General features: G+C 39.3%; 1 protein-coding gene across 1 annotated transcript; it reads left to right on the plus strand.

The window, feature by feature from the left end:
• The first annotated feature begins 996 nt into the window (after positions 1–996).
• On the plus strand, positions 997–18133 carry SLC38A2 (solute carrier family 38 member 2). The gene is made up of 16 exons (XM_063133968.1): positions 997–1416; positions 2343–2575; positions 2922–3003; positions 3135–3250; positions 6270–6343; positions 6434–6526; positions 6708–6789; positions 8295–8377; positions 8899–8957; positions 9105–9275; positions 9919–9998; positions 10102–10202; positions 11732–11856; positions 12105–12249; positions 12357–12454; positions 13743–18133. Exons 2-16 carry the CDS (start codon positions 2457–2459, stop codon positions 13839–13841), a joined length of 1527 nt encoding a protein of 508 aa, XP_062990038.1. The 5' UTR covers positions 997–1416; positions 2343–2456; the 3' UTR covers positions 13842–18133.
• Positions 18134–24641: the final 6508 nt, after the last annotated feature.

The following is a 24641-nucleotide window of genomic DNA, read 5'->3' on the forward strand; positions in this document are numbered from 1 at the left end:
GGTCAGACTAAGGTAGGAGTAGTTGAGATAGCAAGCAAAGATGAATACACAGTTAGGCAGTCAGATACATTACACCGTCCAGAAGCAGAGTCAAGAAGGAGCCCAAGGCTCAGTAGTATATAGACCATCAATCTCAGGCCAAGGTAAAAGTAATTGGAAGAACAGTGTTGCTTCCAACACTAGATAAGCAGACACTGAAGGCTTTTAATGTCAGAGCCCACCGAGCCCCAGCTCAGAGCCCAGCTGCAGTACATTAGACCTCACTGGTCAGAGCCCTACTCAGGAGGAGTCACTTTCTCTGGAGGAGTCTTTCCTTGAACACAAACACTCATTCTCACAAGAGCCCTACTGGCCTGTGTCCTGACCCCCCAGGGCCCAGGCTCGTGGTCTCCTGACCCTGAGCTCTTTCTCTGAAAAGGATTCCTCCAGAAGGGGCATGACACTACTAACATGTGTAAACCCATTGAAATGAATGAGACTTGAGTTCATCGCAACTCACTTCAGTCCTGTTCATTGCAATGGGTCTGCTTGTGTAGGACTAACGCTTCATTCTACCTCTGGTATTATTCCTAGTCTGCTTTTACAGATGGCAAACTCAGGCTCGCCCATGACTCAGTTGACATGCGGGTCCCTGGCTTTTGAAGCCGCAGCAACCACAACAACAGCCCTAGTCTCAGCGGAATGTCATTTCAAGCTTCCAAGCATTTCGAAGAATATCTGAGTAAAGCGCGACGCAATGTCGATTTTCGCCGGGCTGCTAAGTAACGGCCTCGTGACCGCCTTTTGTGCTGCGAAGAAGGGGAGGTCCCCGGGCGGGCAGGGTAACCGTGCCACCGCCAGCAGCCCAGGGAAGGGCGGGGCCGTCGGAAGCGAGAGAGCCCGGGGCGGGGCCACGAGCGCGGTGTTGGTATACAAAGAAAAGCCGCTACACGTTGCCGGGGTGGAAGCCGCGCCCTTCCCCTGCCCCGACTCCTCTGACGTCGCGCATTCCGCCCTCAAAAGCGGAGGCATCGGAAGACATTCTCTAGACCTAATCGCGGCGTTCCACGAGAGCATCTTCTTCCGTCGGCTCGTGCCGATCGCCAATAGCAAACCGAGCCGCGCAGAACCTGAACGCTCTTTGTGTGCGTGTATACGTGTTGTTTAATTTTATTTAATAAGAGAACCATAAATTATTGTTTTATACCGTATTTTTTCATAAAGAAAACAAAACGCGATTGTTTATATTTTATTTAATTTTTTTTTCCTACTGGGCCTTTTTATTTGTTACGATTTTTAAAAATTGGGGAGGGGGCTTTCGTTGATGAGGCAGATTGAATCTCATCGAAAAAGCTCGTGGTCCTTAAAAGCAAAAAGGAAGACGAAGAAGCATTAGCAGCTCCGGAACATCCCCGATTGTAAGCTTCGTTGATTAAGGTAAAAAGCTGCGTTGTTTCGGGGGTTTTCGGGGCGTGAGTGGAGGTGGGTTTCATTCGGCTGTGGCAAAGGCCAAGGGGTTTCTTGATGTAAGATCGTGGCGAGACGCATGTTTCAAACATCAACAACAGCCGGGGTTATGGTGCCCTAGCAGTTTTTCAATTAAAAAGAAAACCAATCCACCAGCATCAAACAGTCACCGGTGGTGCAGTCTTGTGACTGATTTGCATTTTTTTCAGTGGTAAAATGCAGGGATTTGGGGGGTGGGGGATCGCTGAGGGAGGGGGAGAAGAAGCAGCAGGAGGAAACGGTTTGGAAAGGATAGAGGTGGAAACCGTGGTTGGTGTAAAGAAAAGGGATGTGACAATTTCTCGACTGGGTTGCATCATGTTCAGTTCCCGGCAAAAGACGAAGCAGGGGTGGAGTTGGTTCGCTTCCAAAACTGGACCCAGCCGTGTTTGTGTGTAAAATAAATCTGTATAAGTCTGTTTTCTTGAATCTCACGTGTCTTTACAATTTAATTTTATCGTGCCCGATTAACCTTCCCTTAAAAAGCAGGTGAGGGGTGATGGGGGGTGGGTTGGGGGTTGATGAGTAGGTCGAGCGATCCGTTGTTGGGCAGAGAATAATGTGCCTTTGGCGCACCCTGGCCTTTCCCACGCAGCTCTTCTCCCCCGGTGGCGTGGGCTCCCGTGCTGCAGCTGGAGATTATCTTTGTTCTGCTCTCTTGTACTTTTCCTTCCCGTTCTCTCTCCCCTTCTCCCTCCCTCCCCTGCTGGTACTTTTCCACTCGCCTGGCTGCCGATGAATCAGCCGCGGTGAGCAGCAGCCGCGGCGGCAGCAGCAGCAGCAGCAGCGGCGGCTGCTCACGTGACCCACTTCGGGAGACCACTGCAGTATTGACGTTTCCTTTTTTACCTTCACAGACAAGGCAAGTCCACCAGCCAAGGACAAAAGATCAAAAGGGACCCAGGCTGCTGCTGCAAACCCAAATAATTAATTTGCCTGCTGGTACCGAAGAAGGCGGCCTGGATCCCATCATGACCAAAGCTGAAATGGGCAAGCTCAACATGACCCCCGATGAAGACAGCAGTAGCTACAGCTCCAACAGCAATGACTTCAGCTACTCCTACCCAACCAAACCAGCTGCTATGAAGAGGTCAGAGAGGTTTCTCTGCATTGTTTTTGTTTTTACAGCATCACAATCTCTCCATGATTATTTGATAGACTTGGATTCCAGTCTTGATTTCTAGAAAAAAAAAAGTTTAAAAAATGCTTAAGAGTGGACAGCATCTTAATGTTTGCATACATAACAAACAAGAAGGAAAACACGTCTTTTCAAACCTTTGTATTTGGCACCTAAATTCTAAACACATCTCCAGAAATGAGTTCAATCAAAATCAGTGTGATCTATAATTGAAAACCAAAACTGTTTTCTACTGCTTCTTCTATGTGGGAAACTGATTATAATATTTAAAGTTGCTGGGTTTTTTCCCCTCTCACAGCTCTTATGCAGACATGGATCCAGAAAACCAAAACTTTTTACTTGAATCCAATCCTGGAAAGAAGAAATATGAAACTGAATATGTAAGCATGCATCTGTTAATCTTTTTAACATAAGCACACAAATGAAGACTATTTATGCAAATTAAAGCCATATACAAGTAATTTATTGTGAACCAATTATTAACCAACCTCACACGTATTCTTATTCACAGCATCCAGGTACTACTTCCTTTGGAATGTCAGTATTTAATCTGAGCAATGCTATTGTAGGCAGTGGCATCCTTGGACTTTCTTATGCCATGGCAAACACTGGAATTGCCCTCTTTGTGTAAGTATTAGAATGCATTTTAATTATGGTGTTGCATTGTTGTTATTTGTGCATGTTGATTCTGAAAGTGTCATCAGGCCTAAAATGTAGCAGTTGTTTATGGGAAGCAAAAATAGAGTGCAGTGGATAAGGTTATGTTCCTGTACAAGTTAAACTTCTTGAGTATTTGAACATGCACCAGTTTAATCCCACTGAGGTAAATGGGACTAGAGAAGAAATCTCACGCACACTGAAGCCAGTGGAAGCTCCTTTCTCTGTGGGACTTTCATGGAATCAAGCTACATACCATTTTAAATGCAAAAGAAAGTTCGATGGAAAAATAAAGCATTTTTGAGACCCATTGATTCAAAAAGGAGACATCAGCACATGTTTAAATCTATTGACTTCAGTAGGATTCAAAATGCTTAATTTTGGCTAAATCATAACCCATTATACTGTATCTTGGCCAAATCATAACCCATTATACTGTATCTTGGCAATTTCACCAATACACTGCCCTGTCAGTTTCTTTTTGAATTACTGCTTGCTCCAGCATTGCTATTTACATCACTGCACCTTTTAGGTTTTATATTTTATATAAATATATATTCAAAGTTTTGAAATTAGTGAAGTGGAGGGCAGCAGACAGGAGAGGAAGACAAATGAGACATCTAGTGGCATGTTCACTGGGATGGAAAACAGGGAGATGCCTTTCGGTCTTACATATAGATTCCTTTAGGGGGCAGTGTGTATCTAGGAGGGATATCCTTGGAAAGGCAAAGCCAGCAAGAGATAAGCATGGTAGCTTCTATTGCAGTGTAATCCTTTATCAGAGCGTCAAAACATATGGTGCAAAAATAAATAAAACCCCATGTAAAAATAGGATGCCTTTTTAAAAGGGACCAAAGAAATGCTTCCGTTGAAGGAGGAAATGTTATAATGTTTTACAAAACCATAGCCAAGTTGTGTACAATTATATGTTTTAAAAAAGAATGCCTGTGGGACTAAAAAACTCAGAATATTACAAGATTTTTGTGATTGTAAATCCACTTTTCCGCATCATCAGAGATCTATTTAACAGCCCAATGCAGTGTATTTAAAACTGCATTTCAATCTTTCATATATGCACACCAACAGAGGGAGAAATTTAAAGGCACTTAATTGAAGCAAATCCCATTAAAGTTTTAAGTGTCATGTGTGAAATAAGTGATCCTACCCTGGAATGCCTATCCTTTAATTTGGGTTGGCTGAAATGTCATATTTAAAATATTAATTCATTGAGTATAATCCAACATGAATCCTACTTATAGGCACATTAAAATGGATGGGACTTAAGTTAGTCATAAGTACCATTCATTTCAATGGGTCAACTCTCAGTAGGACTTATGTTAGGTAAAATCTAAGTTCTTCTTCTCTTACGATGGCCCAATTTATATATTTTAAGCACAACTGCATTTTAATGTATTTAAATTTCCCCTTCTGTCTTCTCAGGTCCCTAACAATGACTCAGTGATGGTCAGTTTGAGATGTCCCAACATGCAGTATGCTGGTAATGTTACTGTTGCCACCAAAACCAACTGAAGTGTGAAGCACATCTAGGTGTATGGCATTTATTTGTTTTTTGCTAATTATTTTAATACGGAAATTTGTATTATGTCAACAAAATTAATTAAGCAAAAGATGTGCCATACAGTATTTAAACAAGAGTGATAATAATTTGAACGGGTTATGTGCCATTTCATGCTCCATGAAAGTTTTGCAGTGGTTACAATGTCATCAGCATAATGCATGCTGCTGGTACTCTCTGGAGAGCAAGCTCTAATACAAAGTCCATTTAAGTGGAGTGGAGAGATTTTTATTGATGCCTGTTGGCTGGTTCACATGATTACCACAGCCCACCGTGTCTTTCAACTCAAGTGGCAGGGGTTGTTTGATCATGGGTTATTTGAGGGTTGTTTAATTATCAAACAACCCCAGGTTCAGATGACGCAACAAACCATGGCAACCCCCCACTGGAGGCTGAATATTCAGAATGCGTGCCAACCCATGGCACCCGCCACAACACACTATGGTTGTGGTGAACGTGTGAACCCAATCAGTGTGTTTTGCATCAGACTCTTAGTCTTATTGTTTCCCAAAGATTAATTGCCTTTATTTCCCATATAAAACATTTTTTAAAAAATGTACTATAAGGCAGAAATCCTAAGTGTATATATTAGAGAGGAAGTTTCACCGGACCTAGTAGACCTTACTTCAGAGTAAACATGATCTGTTACTCCATTTAAAACAGTGTAATATTACTACTTAGATCAGTGGGATTTCAGCATATGAAACTTATGTGCTGGATCCTGCACAGTAAATGGAAACCCTAGGATAACTTGCATTATATGTATTGAATAGTATATTACCCCTTCGAGTCAACAAAATTATATTTACATGTGTTTTGCCAGCATGTTATAGGTTGTCACTATATAGTAACAGTCCATCTTCTCTATTGATGTCTCAGATGTTTCTCATTTGAGTAGAAAAGGCATGTCACATTAAAAGTACATGGATTTAATCCACTATGAGCCTGAACTGGTTTAAATCCAGGTAATCCAGTTTAAATGGTGCGTCAATTGGGCTTTTTGTAATCCTTGCTGGAACGTTTCTTGCAACCTGAGCCACAATAAAGGTCACCGCTATATTAATTGTATTTCTTTTTAATTTTTGTTTGTATCATTCCCAAAGTAAATAACCAATCACTTTTAAATGTGCAATCCCACACATTTCTACTCAGAAGTAAGTCCCATTGACTTCAATTAGACTTACTCCTTGATAAAGTGCATATAGGGTTGCAGCCTTATTTTATCACTTTTTGAATGTCATTGATTTCAGGGAAAAAGTAAAGCACATGTTTAAATATTTCCATTGAAGTACATAGGACAAACATGTATACTTTTGTTAGGATCAAGTCTCATGTGTTTTATATTTTCTTTCTACACCTTGCTTATTTACTCATTTCAGTCAAAGTGAAAATTGTATTTGTGTTTGTTTTCAGAATTCTTCTAGTCTTTGTGTCGATATTTTCTTTATATTCCGTTCACCTCCTTTTGAAGACTGCTAATGAAGGAGGTATGATAACACCAATTCATAAATGAGAGATTCACCTTTTCCCTGCTCATCCTTTGTAAATTACATACTTGCAACTGTTCTGTTTTATAGGGTCTCTGTTATATGAACAACTGGGAATGAAGGCATTTGGCATGGCAGGGAAACTTGCAGCATCCGTATCAATTACAATGCAGAACATTGGAGGTAAGCGTTTTCAGACACACTGTACGTTTTAAAAAACATTTTTTTCTATATTCTGCTGGAACAACTTTGTCACGCAATAGGTTTCCACTAGTGACCTCAAATGGCATTTCGAAACATGTTTTGTGACTCTTGTGTACCATGTTCCCTGCTTGTAATGACCTACAATATTATTCCCCTGCAGCTATGTCAAGCTACCTCTACATAGTGAAATATGAGTTACCGTTGGTCATCAAGTCATTTATGAACATTGAAGAGAACACTGGGTAGGTCTTGGAACGTCTCAGCAGACAAACAATTCATAGGAACGGAAACTAACATTTTAGAAATTGTATCTGAACAGATTATTGTTAAGATCCAGCTATGCGTGCCTACTTCTTCAGTGTTCTATTTGACATACGATACAGTCTAGGACTGGGACTAGGACTGGGATTAGGAAAAAACTTCCAGTTGGACGCAATGTCTATTACATTTTCAGAACAAGGCTATAGACCTGTAATTTATCTGCGGTATTTATATCTGCTCCCCAATAATGGCAGTTAACAAAGATTAAATTATATAATACAATATTGAAAAAAATCATAAAAGCAGTGCAGCATAACATCTCCAAAACAGTTTTCTCTAACCTGTTTTTGGAAGCCAGTACATATAAGATGGCTTTTGAACACTACCTTTAACCAAACTATTATTGTAAGAATGATTATCCAATTTTAAGCATTGTAGGATGCTACTCTTATAGCAGAAATTGAAACACAGGTGTTGGGTGTAAACATAACTTGTGGGTCTACTGAAGTTCTGGTATTGTACTATCAAATTCAGTGGTATTTAGGCTCACAATTCAGTGGTATTAGACTCACTTTCTCAGGGCTGTGCTCAGTGTGTTTAGAATAGCAATAAAGATTAGGAGTTATTTTGTAGCAGAAGACCTAATTTTTGCAGGGGAGGGATGATCTTTCCCCATGCATTCAGCATCCACATGAACATAGATCTCCATAGGACATAACAGTGCATTCTTTGTGTGTATCCCCTCCCTTAGTGTGCTTGTATGAGCACATCTGCAAGCACAGGAAATAGAATGCCTGTACACACTGTACACACACACATTGCTGTGTGATCTTCTGCTCTCCACTAGGCTAACTTGTGGTTTAAAGTATAAATTTATTCATATACTTTGTTAGAAGGATTACTTTCTCCCTAGATCACCCGGATCAAGAATTCAATATTATGCACAATTGCTTCACTGTAAATTCCATTGAAGGCAGTGAGATCTACTTTAAAGCAAATGCAGGAGCAGGGGTGGGGTAGGAGCACTGTGGGAGTAATGAGGGCTTTAGTCTCAGCTGAATGCTAAAAGTTAATTTAGGCTACAGTCTTGAGCATAATTACTAGGCCGTAAGTCCCGCTGAACTCAGACTTGCTTCTGAGTAAACATGTTTAGGATTACGCTGCCTGCCTTCTAAAGCTGTCAATTAGAACTCAGAATTGTTGATTTCTGTGGAAGTTAATTAAGTGTGATTGCCTGGGACACAGTAAAACAATATCACTTGCACAAGATCCCTATTGACAGCTACTCAGTTTTCCAAAGGGTGGACTTATAGATCCTTAGCCAGAAATGGGAACCCATGTGCACCAGGTACTTCAGATTGTATTCACTGTACTCAATTAGTTGTTCCTCTATTACACTGCAGTACCAATACAGCCTCTTTGTAAATTGTAGATGTGTGATAACCATGCAAAGCTTTAACTGTGGCTGCTCTTTCTTTTCGTACAGAGAATGGTATATCAATGGTGATTATCTGGTTATATTGGTATCCCTGGTGCTCATTCTTCCTTTGTCGCTGTTGAAAAATTTAGGTAAGCAGTTTTTGATTTTTAGGTAAAACTAGGAAATAATGCCAATGAATGCCACTTCTGCATCTCTGCCCTGTACAGAGCTAAATGACTCGATCGGCTTGCTGAAGTATTTTGACATATACTGACAACCTGTATATGCCAATATGAACATTTTACCTAAAGTGTTACATTAATAAATTATGGCAGCTGAAAGAATACTAAGGCTGATTCTATGCATACTCAACTGGGAGTAGGTCCCACTGAACTCAATGGGGCTTACTTCTGAGCATGCATGTAAATGATTGCATTGTAAATTTAACTGTTAAATTTGGACTAATAATAGAATATAAATGAAAAATCCATATACTCAATTAAAAGATTTGAATTGTAAGTGGGTATTGAATCAATACATTAACTGTATCCGTTTTCACAAAGCCATATTAACTTGGAAACCCAATTTTGAGTTGTGCAGACTGTGGTATTGGATACGTTATCTTTCAGATGAATTGCAGGGTCCATATTAAAACATTTCTTTATTACAGGTTATCTGGGATACACCAGTGGATTTTCCTTATTGTGCATGGTCTTCTTCCTTATAGTTGTAAGTATAGCCTTTTCTATACATTTTTAAATGCTTTGGATATTTAATTCAAGTCAGATTAGAGATGACATATAATTATGCCTGACCATTAGATCTAAAACAAATTTATCAAGTGAAAGTAACAGACTGTACCATGGTCATTCTTAGGTCATTTGCAAGAAATTTCAGCTTCCTTGTGGACTAGAACATGATTTGGCTAATGCAACTCTGAACGCTACCCTAGAACATCTGTCAACTGTTGCACCTCTTAATGGAACAGAAGTCAATATAACTAGTGATGACATGTGCACACCGAAATATTTCATCTTCAATTCACAGGTAAAAATCAGCATAAGTAAACGGGGAAAGAATCTGTATATTCCTATTGGAAATGCGATTGTGATTCTTTCAAAGCCTCATTAACTGTTCAAAATTCCCCTTCCCCTTACGAAAGAACACTGTGTGACTGTAGTAAGGTTCAGTGCTTCTTTGATTGACCTTGAGCTAAATAAAGATTATTGTGGAATGGAGAGCATTTGTTTTTGGGCACCAAGGAGGCCAATCACTTGAGCACATGGCTGATTTTAACAATGTGAGCTATTTAGGGAAACTATGTATTTTGAAAACCCACTAGTGTTCTATACCTATATATTGCGTCTAACCTCTGGAACTGTGTTGATAAGTCAGTCAGTAAGCTTCCCTAGGAGCTGTAATGAGGTTTAGATCAGTGCTGGTTTGGTACAACATGCCTATATTCCCATTCATTTCAGTCGAACTGTAATGCATTTCAACGGAATGGGAAGGTGCTCCGATGCATTTAATAGTTATCCTGACATTGTGAATCTGAGGGTAATATATCCACTTTCTCATTTGAATATTGCACATATCATAGGATTTCACCTAAAAGAATAAATTGAGAATTGACTTCTTATGTTAATGTTATAAAAAAATATATGCATAAATGCATTTTTATATTTTTCAGACTGTCTACGCTGTACCGATCCTAACATTTTCCTTTGTCTGTCATCCTGCTATTCTTCCTATTTATGAAGAATTAAAAGGGTAAGACTTATGTGCATTTACATAGATCATATATTTCATAGAAAATAACAGGAATGGAAGCATGCATTTCAGAAGTAATAACACATTTATTCCTTTGAAATAGCCGAAGCCGCAGAAGAATGATGAAGGTATCCAATGTTTCATTTTTTGCCATGTTCCTCATGTATCTTCTGGCTGCTCTCTTCGGCTACCTGACATTTTATGGTAAATAGCGTTTTGTTTTCAGTTTCTGTTTTTGTACTTAAAGCTTTCCATATACAGCAGTGGAGGCTGGTGGCTCTGATATCCGTGAGGTGGTGAATCTGTTCCGGCTTTCAGTTGGAACGCTAAAGGACTTTGGATCGCTCCTTTAGAGTTCTGGCTGGTTCTGACCGGATTGGATTTACTGCCCTACTGACATTGGAGCCACCAGCCTACACACACACACACACACACACACACACACACACACACACACACAGAGAGAGTTTGGGCACACACAAGCCAACCAGAATAAAGCACACTTGGGCCTTAGGAGTAGCTAAGGTTTATCCTGGGGTCATCCCTGCCTGCTCACGGGATACCCTGTGTGTTATTTACATGAACAGGGATGACCCTGGGATGATCCCGGAATAAACCTTAGGTCTAGCTAAGGCCTTGTACTATTTTGAATTCAGTAGAGGAAATCTAAGCATGTTATGGAATTCCTCCAGTCTAAACCACTTTTAAGGGCCAAAAGAGACATTACCTTAAATCCATATCTTGCAGCTACTTCTTTTTTTACTGTAGGGTAGATATAGGGGGTTCACCAAGATCAGCCCCCTGTGTCTACTCCACAGTAAATATAAAAAAGATGCAGCTGCCAGATTACAGATTTAAGCTCTGAATTCTTGTTTTGGCACTAAATTCTTATGTGCCCTTTGTATTTTACAACTACGAATCTAATCTCAAGTGAGAGCTGTAAGGAGCTTGCTCCCCCTAAAGGCATCAAAATAAGTCTTATACATTTATTTGGAATGTATTTCTGAGTCACTAGTTCTAACCTGCAGTTTAAGATGTACTGGTAATAAGAAGCAAGTTCCACTGGACTCAGTGGGGCACACCTCTGGGTAGAGACGTCTTGGGTCATGTTGCAGGTGGAGTGAATGGTGTTAGAAATGTGGGCGACAGGAGAATATAACTCCTGGGTTTTACGTTAAAGTATTACATGTAAACTATTAAACAAAACCTATTACATGTAAAGTAGATGTTTTGCTTACACCCTTTGCTTTTTGGCATCCTCCATCCCCTAATACAGACCCAAGTAAAATTGCTGAGACCTGTTGTTCTAGTTTCATTTGATGAGTGAGAGGGATACACTGTGCAGCTTTAGCACAGGGTGAATATGATGGAGATATTTAGTTTGCAATCAGTGGTAGGTTGTAGCCAATGTTAGTCTGACTTCGTCCCATTCATTTTAATGAGTCTACTCTAAGTAGGACTAACAATGAATACAACCCATTGTGGGAATATTAGATAAGAACTGCAAAAGTATTTTGTGTTTACCAAATGGTCTTATTGATATGATTAAGAATTTTTGCCATTTATAACATGGTTCATCAAAACTGATTAGGGTTGACCATAAATAAATTCCTTTTCCTGAGTCACAGTGCCACATTGCAATAGATTCACACAATTTTAAGCAGTGCAGGGGGGTTTTCTATTGTACTTATTTATATAATAAACATTCTATTAAAATGGCATTTTCTTTGCAGGAAATGTTGAACCAGAGTTGCTTCACACATATTCTGAAGTCCTGGGAGCGGACGTGCTCCTCCTTATTGTGCGCCTGGCGGTCCTGATGGCAGTAACGCTTACTGTGCCAGTTGTGATTTTTCCAGTAAGTACTTTGGGAAGGCGCTGGGGAGGGGAGAATGTTTTCTTTCTTCCATAGTTTTGATAGCAATTTGGAAATCAAGCTAATTTAGCATTTCTGTGATGATTTCCACTTGATAGATAAAAAAAATCCTGTTAATTTTTTTGTGTGTTTTTAGGAACATTTTCAGACATTTAAAAAATGAAATACTTTGTATGTGTCTTTAAGACATTTTGTGATTTAATAAATATTTGTATCTATTTATTTTACAGATCCGCACTTCCATCACACAATTGTTGTGTGCAAGCAAAGAATTTAGTTGGTTGCGCCATTGTGCTATTACCTTCGCTCTGTTGGTATTCACCAACATCCTCGTGATCTTTGTTCCTACAATTCGAGATATATTTGGATTCATTGGTAAGGGGTCTTCTGTTGTTGTTCTTGGGTGTGTGGGTGTTTTAAGCTATAAAATATCTGAATAATGAAATAGGAACTAATAGTCTGATTATTATTTTTTAATATAGGTGCCTCTGCTGCAGCCATGCTGATCTTTATACTGCCATCTGCTTTCTACATTAAGCTAGTGAAGAAAGAATCCATGAAATCTGTTCAGAAGATTGGGGTAAGTACCCAGGAGGAGTACTCCTAATAATGCTTGTCCACATAACGAATAGCAAAGTTTTGGGCTGGTGACATAAGGGTTACTGTGCGCATTTAGCACAGTGATTGACAATCAATCAAGCTCATAGCTCACTTGCAGTAGAATTGCCATGAATCTCTGTCCCACACCTCATTCCCATCTCCCTTCTCTTTAGGGAGTCTGTTGTCCATGATCCTTTTAGCAGGTGGGATTCCAGCTCTAATTCCCACTATTAATTTGCTCTTTAAATAATCAGGCATCTGAATTCACTTTGTGCCATCATAAAGATTCTGATATTGTTACAGTAACATTTTGAATTCTGACAAGAGCACCTTTTTCGAAGAATATGCCTGATTGAAATGAGTTTAGTGATGTGTTCAGTTACGTGTTCAGTACCTGTCCCATATTTACATTAATTTGTTTAGGTCAATTTCTTGCCATTTAAGTGCTTTTCCTCAAAGCCTTCTGCTAGACTTTATGTAACATAGCTGCTCCTTCAGTATTGGTCTATGTTCTAACATTTTGGACAGCTGAGCTCTACGCTTCCATGGATCTGTCAGAATAACCCCACTACAGTCAACCTTGAATCATGTATCAGTCTATCCTTGGAATGATAATGATGTTTCACATGGAACTATTAAACCACCACAGTTCCTTGGTAATAAGTTCCATTTATCAAAATGAAATTAAAGCAGGTACACTTAGGATATCTGGCTAACATCCTTACCTGAGACATAAAACATGGAAGCAAACACAATTTAGAATCAATAGGGCATGTCTAAGCTATGTATTTAGAATTAGGTGCCCTGGGTTTTATAGCTTTAAATGGGCTTAAACCCAGATCTGAAGAAACATTATTATTATTATTATTATTATTATTATTATTATTATTATTATTAATTTATTTATTTATTACTCGCCTCTTCCTTTGGATCAAGGTGGGGAACAACATTAGTATAGCAATACAATATAAATCAAATACATCAAATTAATTAAAAGAGCATATAAAACCAATACAATATATAACATTTGGGATTTGAGAGCAGCCTTTATACTCCGAACAGATACTTAACTATAACCTTCCCATGTGTAAACGAATTGCACACTGTGCTTAAGTTTTCTTTATAGTTTTCACAGCTACATCTCCGCTAAGGTGTGTTTAAAGTTGCATATGTAGTTCCTTTACACATCCATAATAGTTTTTTTGTATCAAATCCTACTTGTTTCTGGCAAAATAACCTTTCACTATTTTTGTTAACTGTCTTTGTAGGCTCTTCTTTTCCTGCTCAGTGGCATATTTGTGATGACTGGAAGTATGACTTTGATCATTCTGGATTGGACCAGCAACGCTGCTTCTGATGGTCATTAACTATCTGCTTTGGACCCCAGTGTTTGTTCAACCATCTACTGACAGAAAGAACTTCTTACCCATGTTTGCAGTTCTGCTTCCTTTGAAATGCAGATTCTTTGATGCTGGTTCTTCTGATTGTAGAATAGGTGGACTTTTTTTTTAAAAAAAGAAACTATTCTGCACGATGGTAATGGATACTAACATCAAACCACCTGAATCTTTGGCTGAGGGAAGTGACTATTTATTCCATTCCAGAGAATGGACAGCTCTCTCTGTAAAATTTTATCAAGCCTTGTTTGGCTTTTGTCATTGTTACTTGGATATTTTTTATTATTTACTTGAATGTGCCTAATGGAAACAATTGATGGGAGAAATAAGTTAGTTTACAGTAGGGGGCTAAGCTAACTATTGAAAGTGAGAAAAAACACTATTATTTTTGTACCAAAAATTTTATGGACCTCAAAAGCACTATTTTGACTTTAAGAAAATGTTTTGTAAGTTGATCCAAATAAGGGTAGGAGGAAATTAGTAAACTGTTTAATCAGTGTTCTAAATTCACGTGGTTTGCCTGTCTATAGAGGCATATCCTTAAAAATTATATTTTTTGGCCAAAAGAAAATATTTTTGGAAACCTATTATGCTAAACATTGATTAATTGGAAAGACTAGAACTGTAACTGAGTTCTGTATGTAACTCAGTTATGCTAAAACAAAGTAAAACCGAACAAATATTTGTGAAGAAGAGCCCAGGGTAATGTGTCTAATCCAACCAACATAAATCACCACACCCTACGTCAATTAGCTATTTGATCAAATAGTCATGTTTTTAAAAAAGATTTCATCCCATCTAACTGGATGTTAAAACAATTTGTATGTAGTAAACCTTGCATCCAATTCAATTAGTGCTATACCCAAGCAAGCCCCTTGACATTAAAGAGGGATGTATAGAAGTTGCATTTAGCAAATTACTGATCTATTCATGATAATGCAATCTTAGCATTTTTCTTCTTGAGGTACTCAATAGTGCAATTCCATTTTTTTTAAAAAGGCATTTTTTTCTCTCTGCCCTCCCCCTCCCCCGTTTCGTTCACTTGCTGTTTACCTACCAAATCCCATTGGGTCATTGACTGTTAACATGGAGTTCCCTTACTAGCAGCACATGATCCTAGTGACCATTAATGTTACACATGTTGGCTTTATTTATTTATTTTGAAACCAGTAAAAGTGAGGTCCTGTTACAGTTTACTAGCAGTACGGTATTCGCAAACTGTACAATATTTTTCAGTGTCAGGTTTTCATCCATTGTTGGAGTTTTAAATTATTTCATGTTCTGTTCTTCTTTGTACAAGAGAGATTCGTAATGACATAACAAAGCACCAGTTTTTGATGTATATGGCAAAAATTCTCTTCATGAGGCAACTGGGATTCCTAATACAACTGATATTCTGTGGTAGTCTTTTTTTTTCCCCAAAGCAAAACCTAGATTGACTACATTTGTCATCTCGTGTATTTGTTTCTGATATAGATGTGTGCTGTTTGAGCCTTGAATTTGCTTTAACGGGGTGGGGGACAGGTTCTGCACAGTGGTTTTTAAGAGCGTGATCCTTTCCTGTATGCAAAAGGATCGCCATGGGGCATAAGGGAGTCCTGTTTCCTCCAGCCTTTCTCCTTTCAGTGTGTGCAGCTGGCATACAAGGCGTTACAAGGAATGGTAGATTTGTGTGCACCTCCCAGTCAGGGAACACAAAAAGGGCTGAGTGGGGATAAAGGAATGTTATACGAACTTCCCATTCCTTGGATTGCCCTGCAAGGGCATCCCAGAGTTATCCCCACAATAAATCTGTGTAAGGCTGCTGCACCTGCCTGGGATGGACCGTTCCCCTGTTTTGTTACTCTGCATGCTCACTGCATTATTTCAATCCCAGGCTGAAGAGATATGGTACTTGCATCAGCGCACCTTCAGCATTGCTTCCAATGCTGCTGGAAAGGACATTCTATGAGAATCTGAACAGACAGAGTTTTAACAGTGTAATACTCTGTGGACCGCTTTCAACAATGTCCACCTGGCATAATAATTTAGAAAACCAATGTATCTAATTTCAAGAAGTAACAGTTCAGTTGGAGGGATCAAATGATGGCATGTAATTAGCTAACTAAACAAGCATTTTTATTTCATTTTTTTAAAAAAGTCTAAGCCCATTTTTAATATTTGGCAGATGTCTGCCATTGTGTCTAGGTTTTTTAACTGATAATGCAAATGTTTTTGTTTGTATACCGCATGGCAATTGCTAGCTACTATGGCTATAATCCCAATTCCATTGAGGTCAGTATCAATAGAAACCTGCCTTACTGAAAAGTGACTGTAATCTTTTGCTTACTAGTTGTGAATGGCTTGACTTTTTGAATCAAAGCCATAGTCCTGGACAGGGCAATATGAACTGTACTTGAAAAACAGTCCTAATAATCTCATTCTCAGAGAATCCAGGTAACCCAACCGCCATACCTATACTTAAGAACTCAAACTTTGTTTGGCTCTGAACTCCCAAAAGAACATCTTAGAATTTCAAAGATCACATTTTTCTAAGCAATTGGTTGATATAATGAAAGATTTTTATTTGTTTTTGTCTCAGAACTACCACTGGCTTCAATGGATTAGGATTGCATTATACATCTGTAGTAGATAGATTTAACATAATTAAAATTACATTGTTACATAGTGTACTAGTCTAGTGGTACTCAGTTTAACACCTTAGATACTCTTGAAAGTATGTAGAACAAGTCTCAGTTAAAGCGGCAGCTGTTCCTCTTTACCCATTAATGTTGTTCCTTGTAAACAAATACTAGTATTGCCCAGTATCTTTAAGCCAACGGTATGAGATAGGTAATAACGGCAAAACATTTTCCATCACTGGAAAGAGTTTGTAACCTAAAAGGATTGCTTCTTTGGTTCATCTCAACAACTGGAAGAGTGACAAGTGAAAAAAAAGTGACAGCACTTGTACCTCAAGAAGTGACACTGAGTCATAGCTGTGCAAGTGATATCTGGACAGTACACTGTGAATCACACAGCTTTCTGTCATTTGGTGACTACAAAGTTCTCCAGCTGCTTCTGCTGAGTACCACTAGGCCATCATCCCCCAACCTGGGGCCCTGCAGATGTGTTGGACTGCAATTCCCAGCAAGCATGACCAGGATAAGCAAGGTTGGGAGTTGTGGCCCATCTCATCCGGAGGGCATGAGGTTGGGAAAGGCTGCAGCTCTCTCTTGAGATCTCTCAATATCACCTGAGCTAGTAGTGTCAGTATTAATTATACCACTGTTTGTCACCTCATTTTAAAATTGCTGTCTTCCATGTTTCATTCATAAAATATAACATGTTATTTATAGAACAGTAACCTGTTGAAGTTAAAAGCCTATTTTTCAGTATTTATGGATAGCCTCTGTATGTAAATTATGTGTGTATATATTGTAAGTATTTTGTATATAATGTAGGTTTGGGATTTTGTGTTTCTGTATATATGCTTTCATCATATGGTTGATGGCTAATGCATTATGTCCATGATTCATTCACCTTGTATACCCAGGAAAGATCTGTCAGATGGAAATTTCTTGAGAAATAATGTTTGCTCAAACTGAAATTCTGTGTACTCAAGTTTCATCAAGTCACACTAACGTTAAAAACTATGGTTGGCATTTACTACTCTAGGTGAGCCCAAGGTCATGTGCTAGTCAACATCTTCTTTTATAAATCCTACACCCGCAGACTGTATCGTAAACTGATCACGAAACTCCTGTCAGTTTCAAAAGCAGTTGGTATGTGTGGTGGAAAAGCATAGAGGCTGTTTGAGGAAAAATAAGTTTAAAGCTTTTCTGCGGGCTCATAGAAGTCAGTTCATGATTCTTTAGATCTTGGCCCGTGAGGGCTGTATTGAGTGCAAAAGTCCATGCATGCAAGGGCTTTGCTGTGTGAACACAGTTTTTGAATATGAGGGCATGGGAAGCTCCTGTGTGCATGAAGCTTTTGACTGGGCCCCTCCATTGCAATAAACATCAGTACCTTTTCAGTCCCCAAAGTTCAGGTTTTCAGAGTACAATTTGCCATTGATGTTTTCAGTGACTGATTTTAAAATCAATATATCAAGCCTTCGTGTACAGGTATGATACTATTTGTATATATTGTATATGTATATATAGAGATACACACTGTATTGTTAGATCAACAGTTGGACTACAATTGTTGAAAAAAGAGTGCTACACAGTTTCAATGAAACATTGTATGTTTTAACTAACTAAATAAAGTTATAATCTTAAGAGATTGTGCAAGTATGACATTTATTCTTGTATGAATAATATAGAGGTTTGCTTTTTTTTAAAAGGCCACCATTAAAGCTTCCTCTGATAGAATAAAAGTTTATCAGAAGGAACTTGGAGGGATTTCTTTCAATGGAGGGAACTTCTATTGGAGGAAGAAAACATTCAATCCAATGTAAATTTATCCATTTCTCAACCTCCTAATGTATTTTCAGACTGCTAGTTAACATGAGTAAACACTACTATTTTCAATAGTGGTTTTATGAAAACATTAAGGACAAACATAACTTGTGTTAGGTATTAAAATAATCATGTGTTAAAATAGCATGAGGCTGCTTATGGCACCATTCGTCCAAATCCCATAACCACTGCATTACACAGGTTCTTATACAAATAAATGCCACAGAGTTATTCCCCAAGTAAAAGAGAAACCCAATTCTATTGGGTGTTTTTCAGTGTCTTTCCATGGGATTTATAGCTCTGGGAACATGAAGTAAAATTACAGTGACAAAGAATTATCTCATTCTCAAACATACAAACCCTTGCTAAATACAAGTGACGAGATGGAAATGTTTTCTGGCCCTGTTTGTCCTTCTCCTTCAGAGGAGTTGAACCTCTTTTAGCATGAGGGCCAAATTCCATTTTGGAGGAGTTTTTAGGGGCTACATTCCAGTGGTGGGCAGGACCCAAGGCAAAAGGAGTAGGACCAGCAGCAAAAGATTAGATGAAAGTACCAAAGATACCAGCATAGTTTAGCTTAAAGCTCTTACTGCCAGTAACTAAGGCATAGAGGCATTCCAACCTTTGAGAATGGGAAAAACACTGCAAAATCCAGGAAACGCCAAACAATTGTTCAGGGAAAACAATTGGGGAAGTGGCAGTGCCTATCTGGAGAACCCCAGAAGATTAGACTGGAACCCCAGGTAGCTCAGATTGGGACCACAGATCTGAAGTTCAACATCCCTGTTTGATGTGCTATTGCTGCCTCTTCATTTGCCCATTGAAAGCATGCAAGCATTGACAAGATTGGAACCACATCATCCACTTGTCTAGCACTCTCCCTCTGAAACATTGTGCAGATTGAGTCCATAGAGAGAAGGCAAGTGAATGGGCAGCAGTGGTGACATGGAAGAGGGCCCTCTCAGAGATAGGGACCTTCTGAATATTGCATCCAGTTCTGGGCATGACACTTCAAGAAGGATGCAGACAAGCTGGAGTGTGTTCAGAGGAGGGCAATGAGGATGATCAGGGGTCTGGAAACAAAGCCCTATGAGGAATGGCTGAAAGAACTGGGCATGTTTAGCCTGGAGAAGAGAAGATTGAGGGGAGACATGATAGCACACTTCAAATACTTGAAAGGTTGTCACACAGAGGAAGGCCAGGATCTCGTCTCGATCATCCCAGAGTGCAGGACAGAGAATAATGGGCTCAAGTTACAGGAAGCCAGATTCCAGCTGGACATCAGGAAAAACCCTCCTGACTGTTAGAGCAGTATGGCAATGGAACCAATTACCTAGGGAGGTTGTGGGCTCTCCCACACTAGAGGCGTTGAAGAGGCAGCTGGACATCCATCTGTCAGGGATGCTTTAAGGTGGATTCCTGCATTGAGCTGGGGGTTGGACTCGATGGCCTTGTAGGCCCCTTCCAATTCTATGATTCTATGATGGCATCTTGCCCAAGGTTCCCCTTAAACCTGGAACCTGCATTGATAATACTGTTGCCTATTCTATGTAGGGTTGCCACATCCCACACCTATGATCACAGTAGGTCAGGGATAATTTAGTGAGTCATGCAGCTTCCTCCATACCAATCTAACAGGAGAAGATGCACTTCCTGAACTTCTCTTGCCCCAAGTGCAATAGCACCCTTCACAGCCAGGCACCGGCCACCCAATTTATTTACAGAACTACATGGATGGGGTGTAGGGAGATCTATTTCTCTGTAGCTGTCAGCTGTAGAATAGATACCTTTTAAATAAGGGACTGTGGAACATTCTCCCCAGTGACGCCTGTCTGATGCCAACATTCTCATCTTTTTGGTGCCAGGTTAAGATTTTCCTCTACTCCAAGGCTTTTTAATGTTCAGTTTTATAGGGTCCTGGTAGTTTTATTGTTCATTGTTTTTAACTGTTTCAAACTATTTTAATTTTTTGGAAATTAAAGGTTTAATATTATGTTTTATCACGTTGCGAACTGTTCAGAGAGCTTTGGCTATTGGGCGGTATGAATAAAATGGGATTTTTTGGGGGGGGGGAACATGCATCCATGCTGTATTCTATAAAACAACTTTTAGAGGTGAGCCATACAATCTTTATAGCTGCTTAGTTCTGGGCCACTTAACTGAGATGGCAAATCACTTACTTATGGTACCAGATAATGATGAAGTGTTTGGGAACTTCTCTGAATTGGAATGATGCCACCAACCAGATGGAGCAGAAAGGCTTTTGTGTCACATGTCCTTGACTCAGTTCACATTTACGTCAGGAGGCTCCAAACTTTCCATACAGATTTGTAGATGTGCATTGGGTAGACAGCTGCACTGGTATTAGTGAATTTGTTTAATTAACTAGGGTTTCATCATATAATGCAACATGAATAACTTGACAGTAGTTACAAATACTAGGTACACCTTATTTATTTATTTTTATTTCTTAAAAATATCCTATTTAACTCAGTAGTTGCTCAGACAGATTGCTGGAATGGAAAATAAAACACAGATTAAAAAGCATACCTTTCTCATCTTCAGTAATTTCAATTATGAAGCACCCCCCTGCACAATCGTCAAAACCAAGTCTTTCTTTTACTATTCTGGCAATAATAAAAATGCTAGTAGGGTATGTAATGGATGCTGTGTCCCTTAGATGCACAGCAGGGTCTGACCAGAATTAAATGGTCCAGTCCTTCTAACAATGGAAAGCATGTCCTACTCTGTTCAGATGGCTACATCAATGGTCCAAGAACAAGACGAGAGGATCAGGCCTTTGTTTTGTGCAGTTTGGTGGAGCTACATGTTCTGGATAGGGAGGGAAAGTACACTCAAGTCATGGATTGTGATTTTTGGAAGAATTGTTTGAAATGAATTAATCAAATGGTGAGGATTGTGCAGGCTGATTGGGAAGATGTTGGATGGATTGACCTGTGTCTGAATTGTATCTGCTTTACTGTGATACAGCAGTGTGTGTGTGTGTGTGTGTGTTAACAAAACAAAATAAAGTTAAAAGAAAACAGATTTTGCCACTCGTGACACGCTGTGTTAGGCTTGCAGCAGTAAGAAGGAATTTTAAAATGGAAATGCTGAAAGCTTTCCCTATGTAGAAAACAGGGAACATCCCCCCCACAACTTATGCAAGTAAGATGTACCACCACTGTTGGCAGATTTCGGGGTACCACACCTATGGCATTTATCTGGGAGTAGGATCCATTAAACACAGTGGGGCTAAAAAGTAAACATGCATGATTTCCACTCTAAAATATCAATTTGTATTTTTCATCAGTATGGGTGGGGCACACCATTTGGATTTCCTCAAGCACCAAAGGTCTTGGTTCATCTCTGATGAATGGGAATCCACCAATTTAGTATGATTACTGTCCAAGTTTTGAATTGAGAATAGCGTAGGTCTTTGTGTCATGTGTATGGATTTGGTTTCATTACACCAGCCTTCCCCAACCTGGTGCCTTCCAGATGTGTTGGACTACAACTCCCATCATTCACCAGCCAGCAGCTTCTGTAGGCTGCCTAGCTTACCTGGGGAAAGCCCATGGCATCAGACTGTGCATGGAAAAACATGCAAAATCACCATGATGAACTTAACTAGACTTGTGTAACTGAACATCTTTGAACAAGCTGCTTTTTCATTCAATTGCTCTTATAAATGCTACCAGACATTACACAAGATCTGCCTGTAGAAAAAAAAATCCAAAATAAAAATAAAAAATAAAAGAACGTCTGCCATTGCTAACAATTAACAATTCACTGGTGATCTCTGCTGGCCACAAGAGCTTTCTCATTGACTTCAATGGAGTGGACAGTACACCTTTCTGAACACAACTTGTTGATGGGCCCCCAGAGCTTTCCCCTTTGCTGAAGGAATATGGAAGTCCACTCAACCTGGAACTACATGTGCTCACTTAGAACACATACAGCTATATTCATAGTCACATGCGATGATGTCTTTTTCATCAACAAAAGCACTTCTGCTTATTTGTCTTTAGCCAACTATCTCAGCTTGCTCCAAACTAGACCCTCTCATCCCAAGAACTATTATTCTAATGAAATACATTTTTCATAACCTCTTGAAAACATGCATTATATAACTGGTGAGTATTTTTTTACTATCATATTGGTCTCTGATCTTTCTTTACTATATATAGGAAACAAGTATCCTGAAAGGCAAAATTAATCCTTAAAGAGGATCAAACAAACAAACATTTTAAAGTTCACATTTTTCTCTCTTATTAAGCACTATTTTAGGGCTATTTTCATGTTCATTTCCTGTCAGATTTCTTTGATGAATTTGACAGATGCAAAGTCAAAGCACAGACATTCATCGTATTTTATATTTAGATTTACGACTGGGATTAGTGTTGGGATTTATGGCTAAAAGAAAATCGTCACAACTTCAGAGGTTTGTTCTTTTCACGTGGTATTTGGAAGAATGACCTGGAAGGCAAACATGGTTTAAAGTTGGGACCATTCTATCCCATGATGCTTATTTGGAAGAAAGGCTTGCTTTGCCCCAAAGATGAAACACGCACTCATACAAAACCTGGAAGGAAAATTTAAAAAACAACACAACCCCTTAAATCGGGTGGGGAACCTCAAGCTCACAGGTCAAATCCAGTCTACCTGGGATCCCAGTCTGGCCCTGCAGAGTTCCCCAGATAGCTACACACCCTTCCCCTGACCACTGATGGCTTTGTGAAGTTTTTTTCCCCATTATAAAAGGATAAAATGCTTCTCTTAAGGGCCAAAATAAATGTTCTGTTCAATGTTCAGAGTATTTTTTTAACCCCACAGGGGATCTACACTACTGCTTTAAAGCGCTTTATAACAATTTTGACAACTGTTGGGGCCCAAGACACACTGCATATACAGGTTTCAAAAGTGCTTTAAAGCGCTTTAAAAGCAATAGTGTAGAACCCCTGGTGTTTGTTTTTTAAAAGGCCTCCATTGAGTGCATGGAGTTTTTAACAAACATAGACTCCACATGGAATTTCTGGAGGAAAAACAGGTTCGGGGAGGATGTTTAACACACACACCTTCCTGGAGCATCACAGTCCTGATCCAAACTGGGGCCATGTACACTTGCACAAGAGTAAGCAAAATTATCATGCACAGTTACATTCTGCATAATTAGCAGAATATTTAGTTTGGCCTGAAGAGTCAGTTATTGGAAGTCAGTGCTTTAAGCAAAACTATGCTGGTGTTTTTGTATTGCTCCCACTCATTTTACCATTGGCCCCTCCCACCAATGGAATACAGTTCCTTTTACCATCCCTGAAAAATCTTTCCCTCTCCTCAAATTTGCTATGACCCCTCAGTGATTTTAAAAACCCAATACAGGTACAGTAGAGGTACTTGTTTTGTTTTTGACTGGGAGCAGATAGACGCCTTGGATGGGGACATAGCACAGTGGTAAAGAACATACTTTGTAGTACTGTGCATCGCTTCTGCCCAGATCTGAATTCTGAACCAAAGTGGGGTGATTCAGAACAAATTGGTCCAGATCCAAATCAGATCCAGATTGGTCCAGAGCAGGATGGATCAATTAGAATCATTTCAGACCGATCTGGACGATTCTGAAGGGCAGACAGCCTGTCTGGGAAATGTAGCAATTTGCTTAGATTAGGAAGGTGGAGAGGAGGAATTAAAGCAGTCTATGTTAGTGACCATCACTACCTCTTGTAGTGAATTCCATAGTTTAATAATGCACAGTGTAAAGAAGTACTTCCTTTTATCTGTCCTGAATCTCTCACCTTCACCTTCATGGGATGACTCTAGGTTCTATAGTATTATGAGGGAGGGGGGAATCTCTCCTTATTTCTTCCTTCACAACTTCCATAATTTTGTACACCTCTATCATATTTTCCCTTACTCACCTTTTTTTCTAAGCTGAACAGCCCCAAATGGTGCAACCTTAGGGGAGCTGCTCCAGGCCCTTGGTCATTTTTGCTGCTTTTTTATGCACCTTTTCCATAACTACAATGTCTTTTGGTGACCCGAATTGTGTGGTCACATCATAGATTTATATAAGGGCATTATGTTATTGGCACTTCTGTTTTGATTCTTTTTCTAATGATGATCAACATAGAAATTGCCTTTTTCACAGCAGTCACACACTAGGTTGACATTTTCATCAAGCTGTCCACCACAACCCCAAGATCTCTTCCTTGGTCAATCAGCAGCAGCTCAGATCCTATCAGTATAGACAAGAAGTTAGGATTTTATGTCTCAAGGTGCACCACTTTACACTTTACATTTGCCATTTAAATGGCTATCCACCATGTTT

Source organism: Elgaria multicarinata, chromosome 9 (assembly GCF_023053635.1).
Source record: "Elgaria multicarinata webbii isolate HBS135686 ecotype San Diego chromosome 9, rElgMul1.1.pri, whole genome shotgun sequence".
In the NCBI taxonomy this organism is placed as follows: domain Eukaryota; kingdom Metazoa; phylum Chordata; class Lepidosauria; order Squamata; family Anguidae; genus Elgaria; species Elgaria multicarinata.

Coding starts and splice junctions, on each gene's coding strand:
- SLC38A2 (XM_063133968.1), top strand. CDS start 2,457: ATGACCAAAGCTGAAATGGGCAAGCTCAACATGACCCCCGATGAAGAC. Junction 2,576..2,921: donor AAACCAGCTGCTATGAAGAG/GTCAGAGAGGTT, acceptor CCCCTCTCACAG/CTCTTATGCAGACATGGATC. Junction 8,378..8,898: donor GTCGCTGTTGAAAAATTTAG/GTAAGCAGTTTT, acceptor TCTTTATTACAG/GTTATCTGGGATACACCAGT.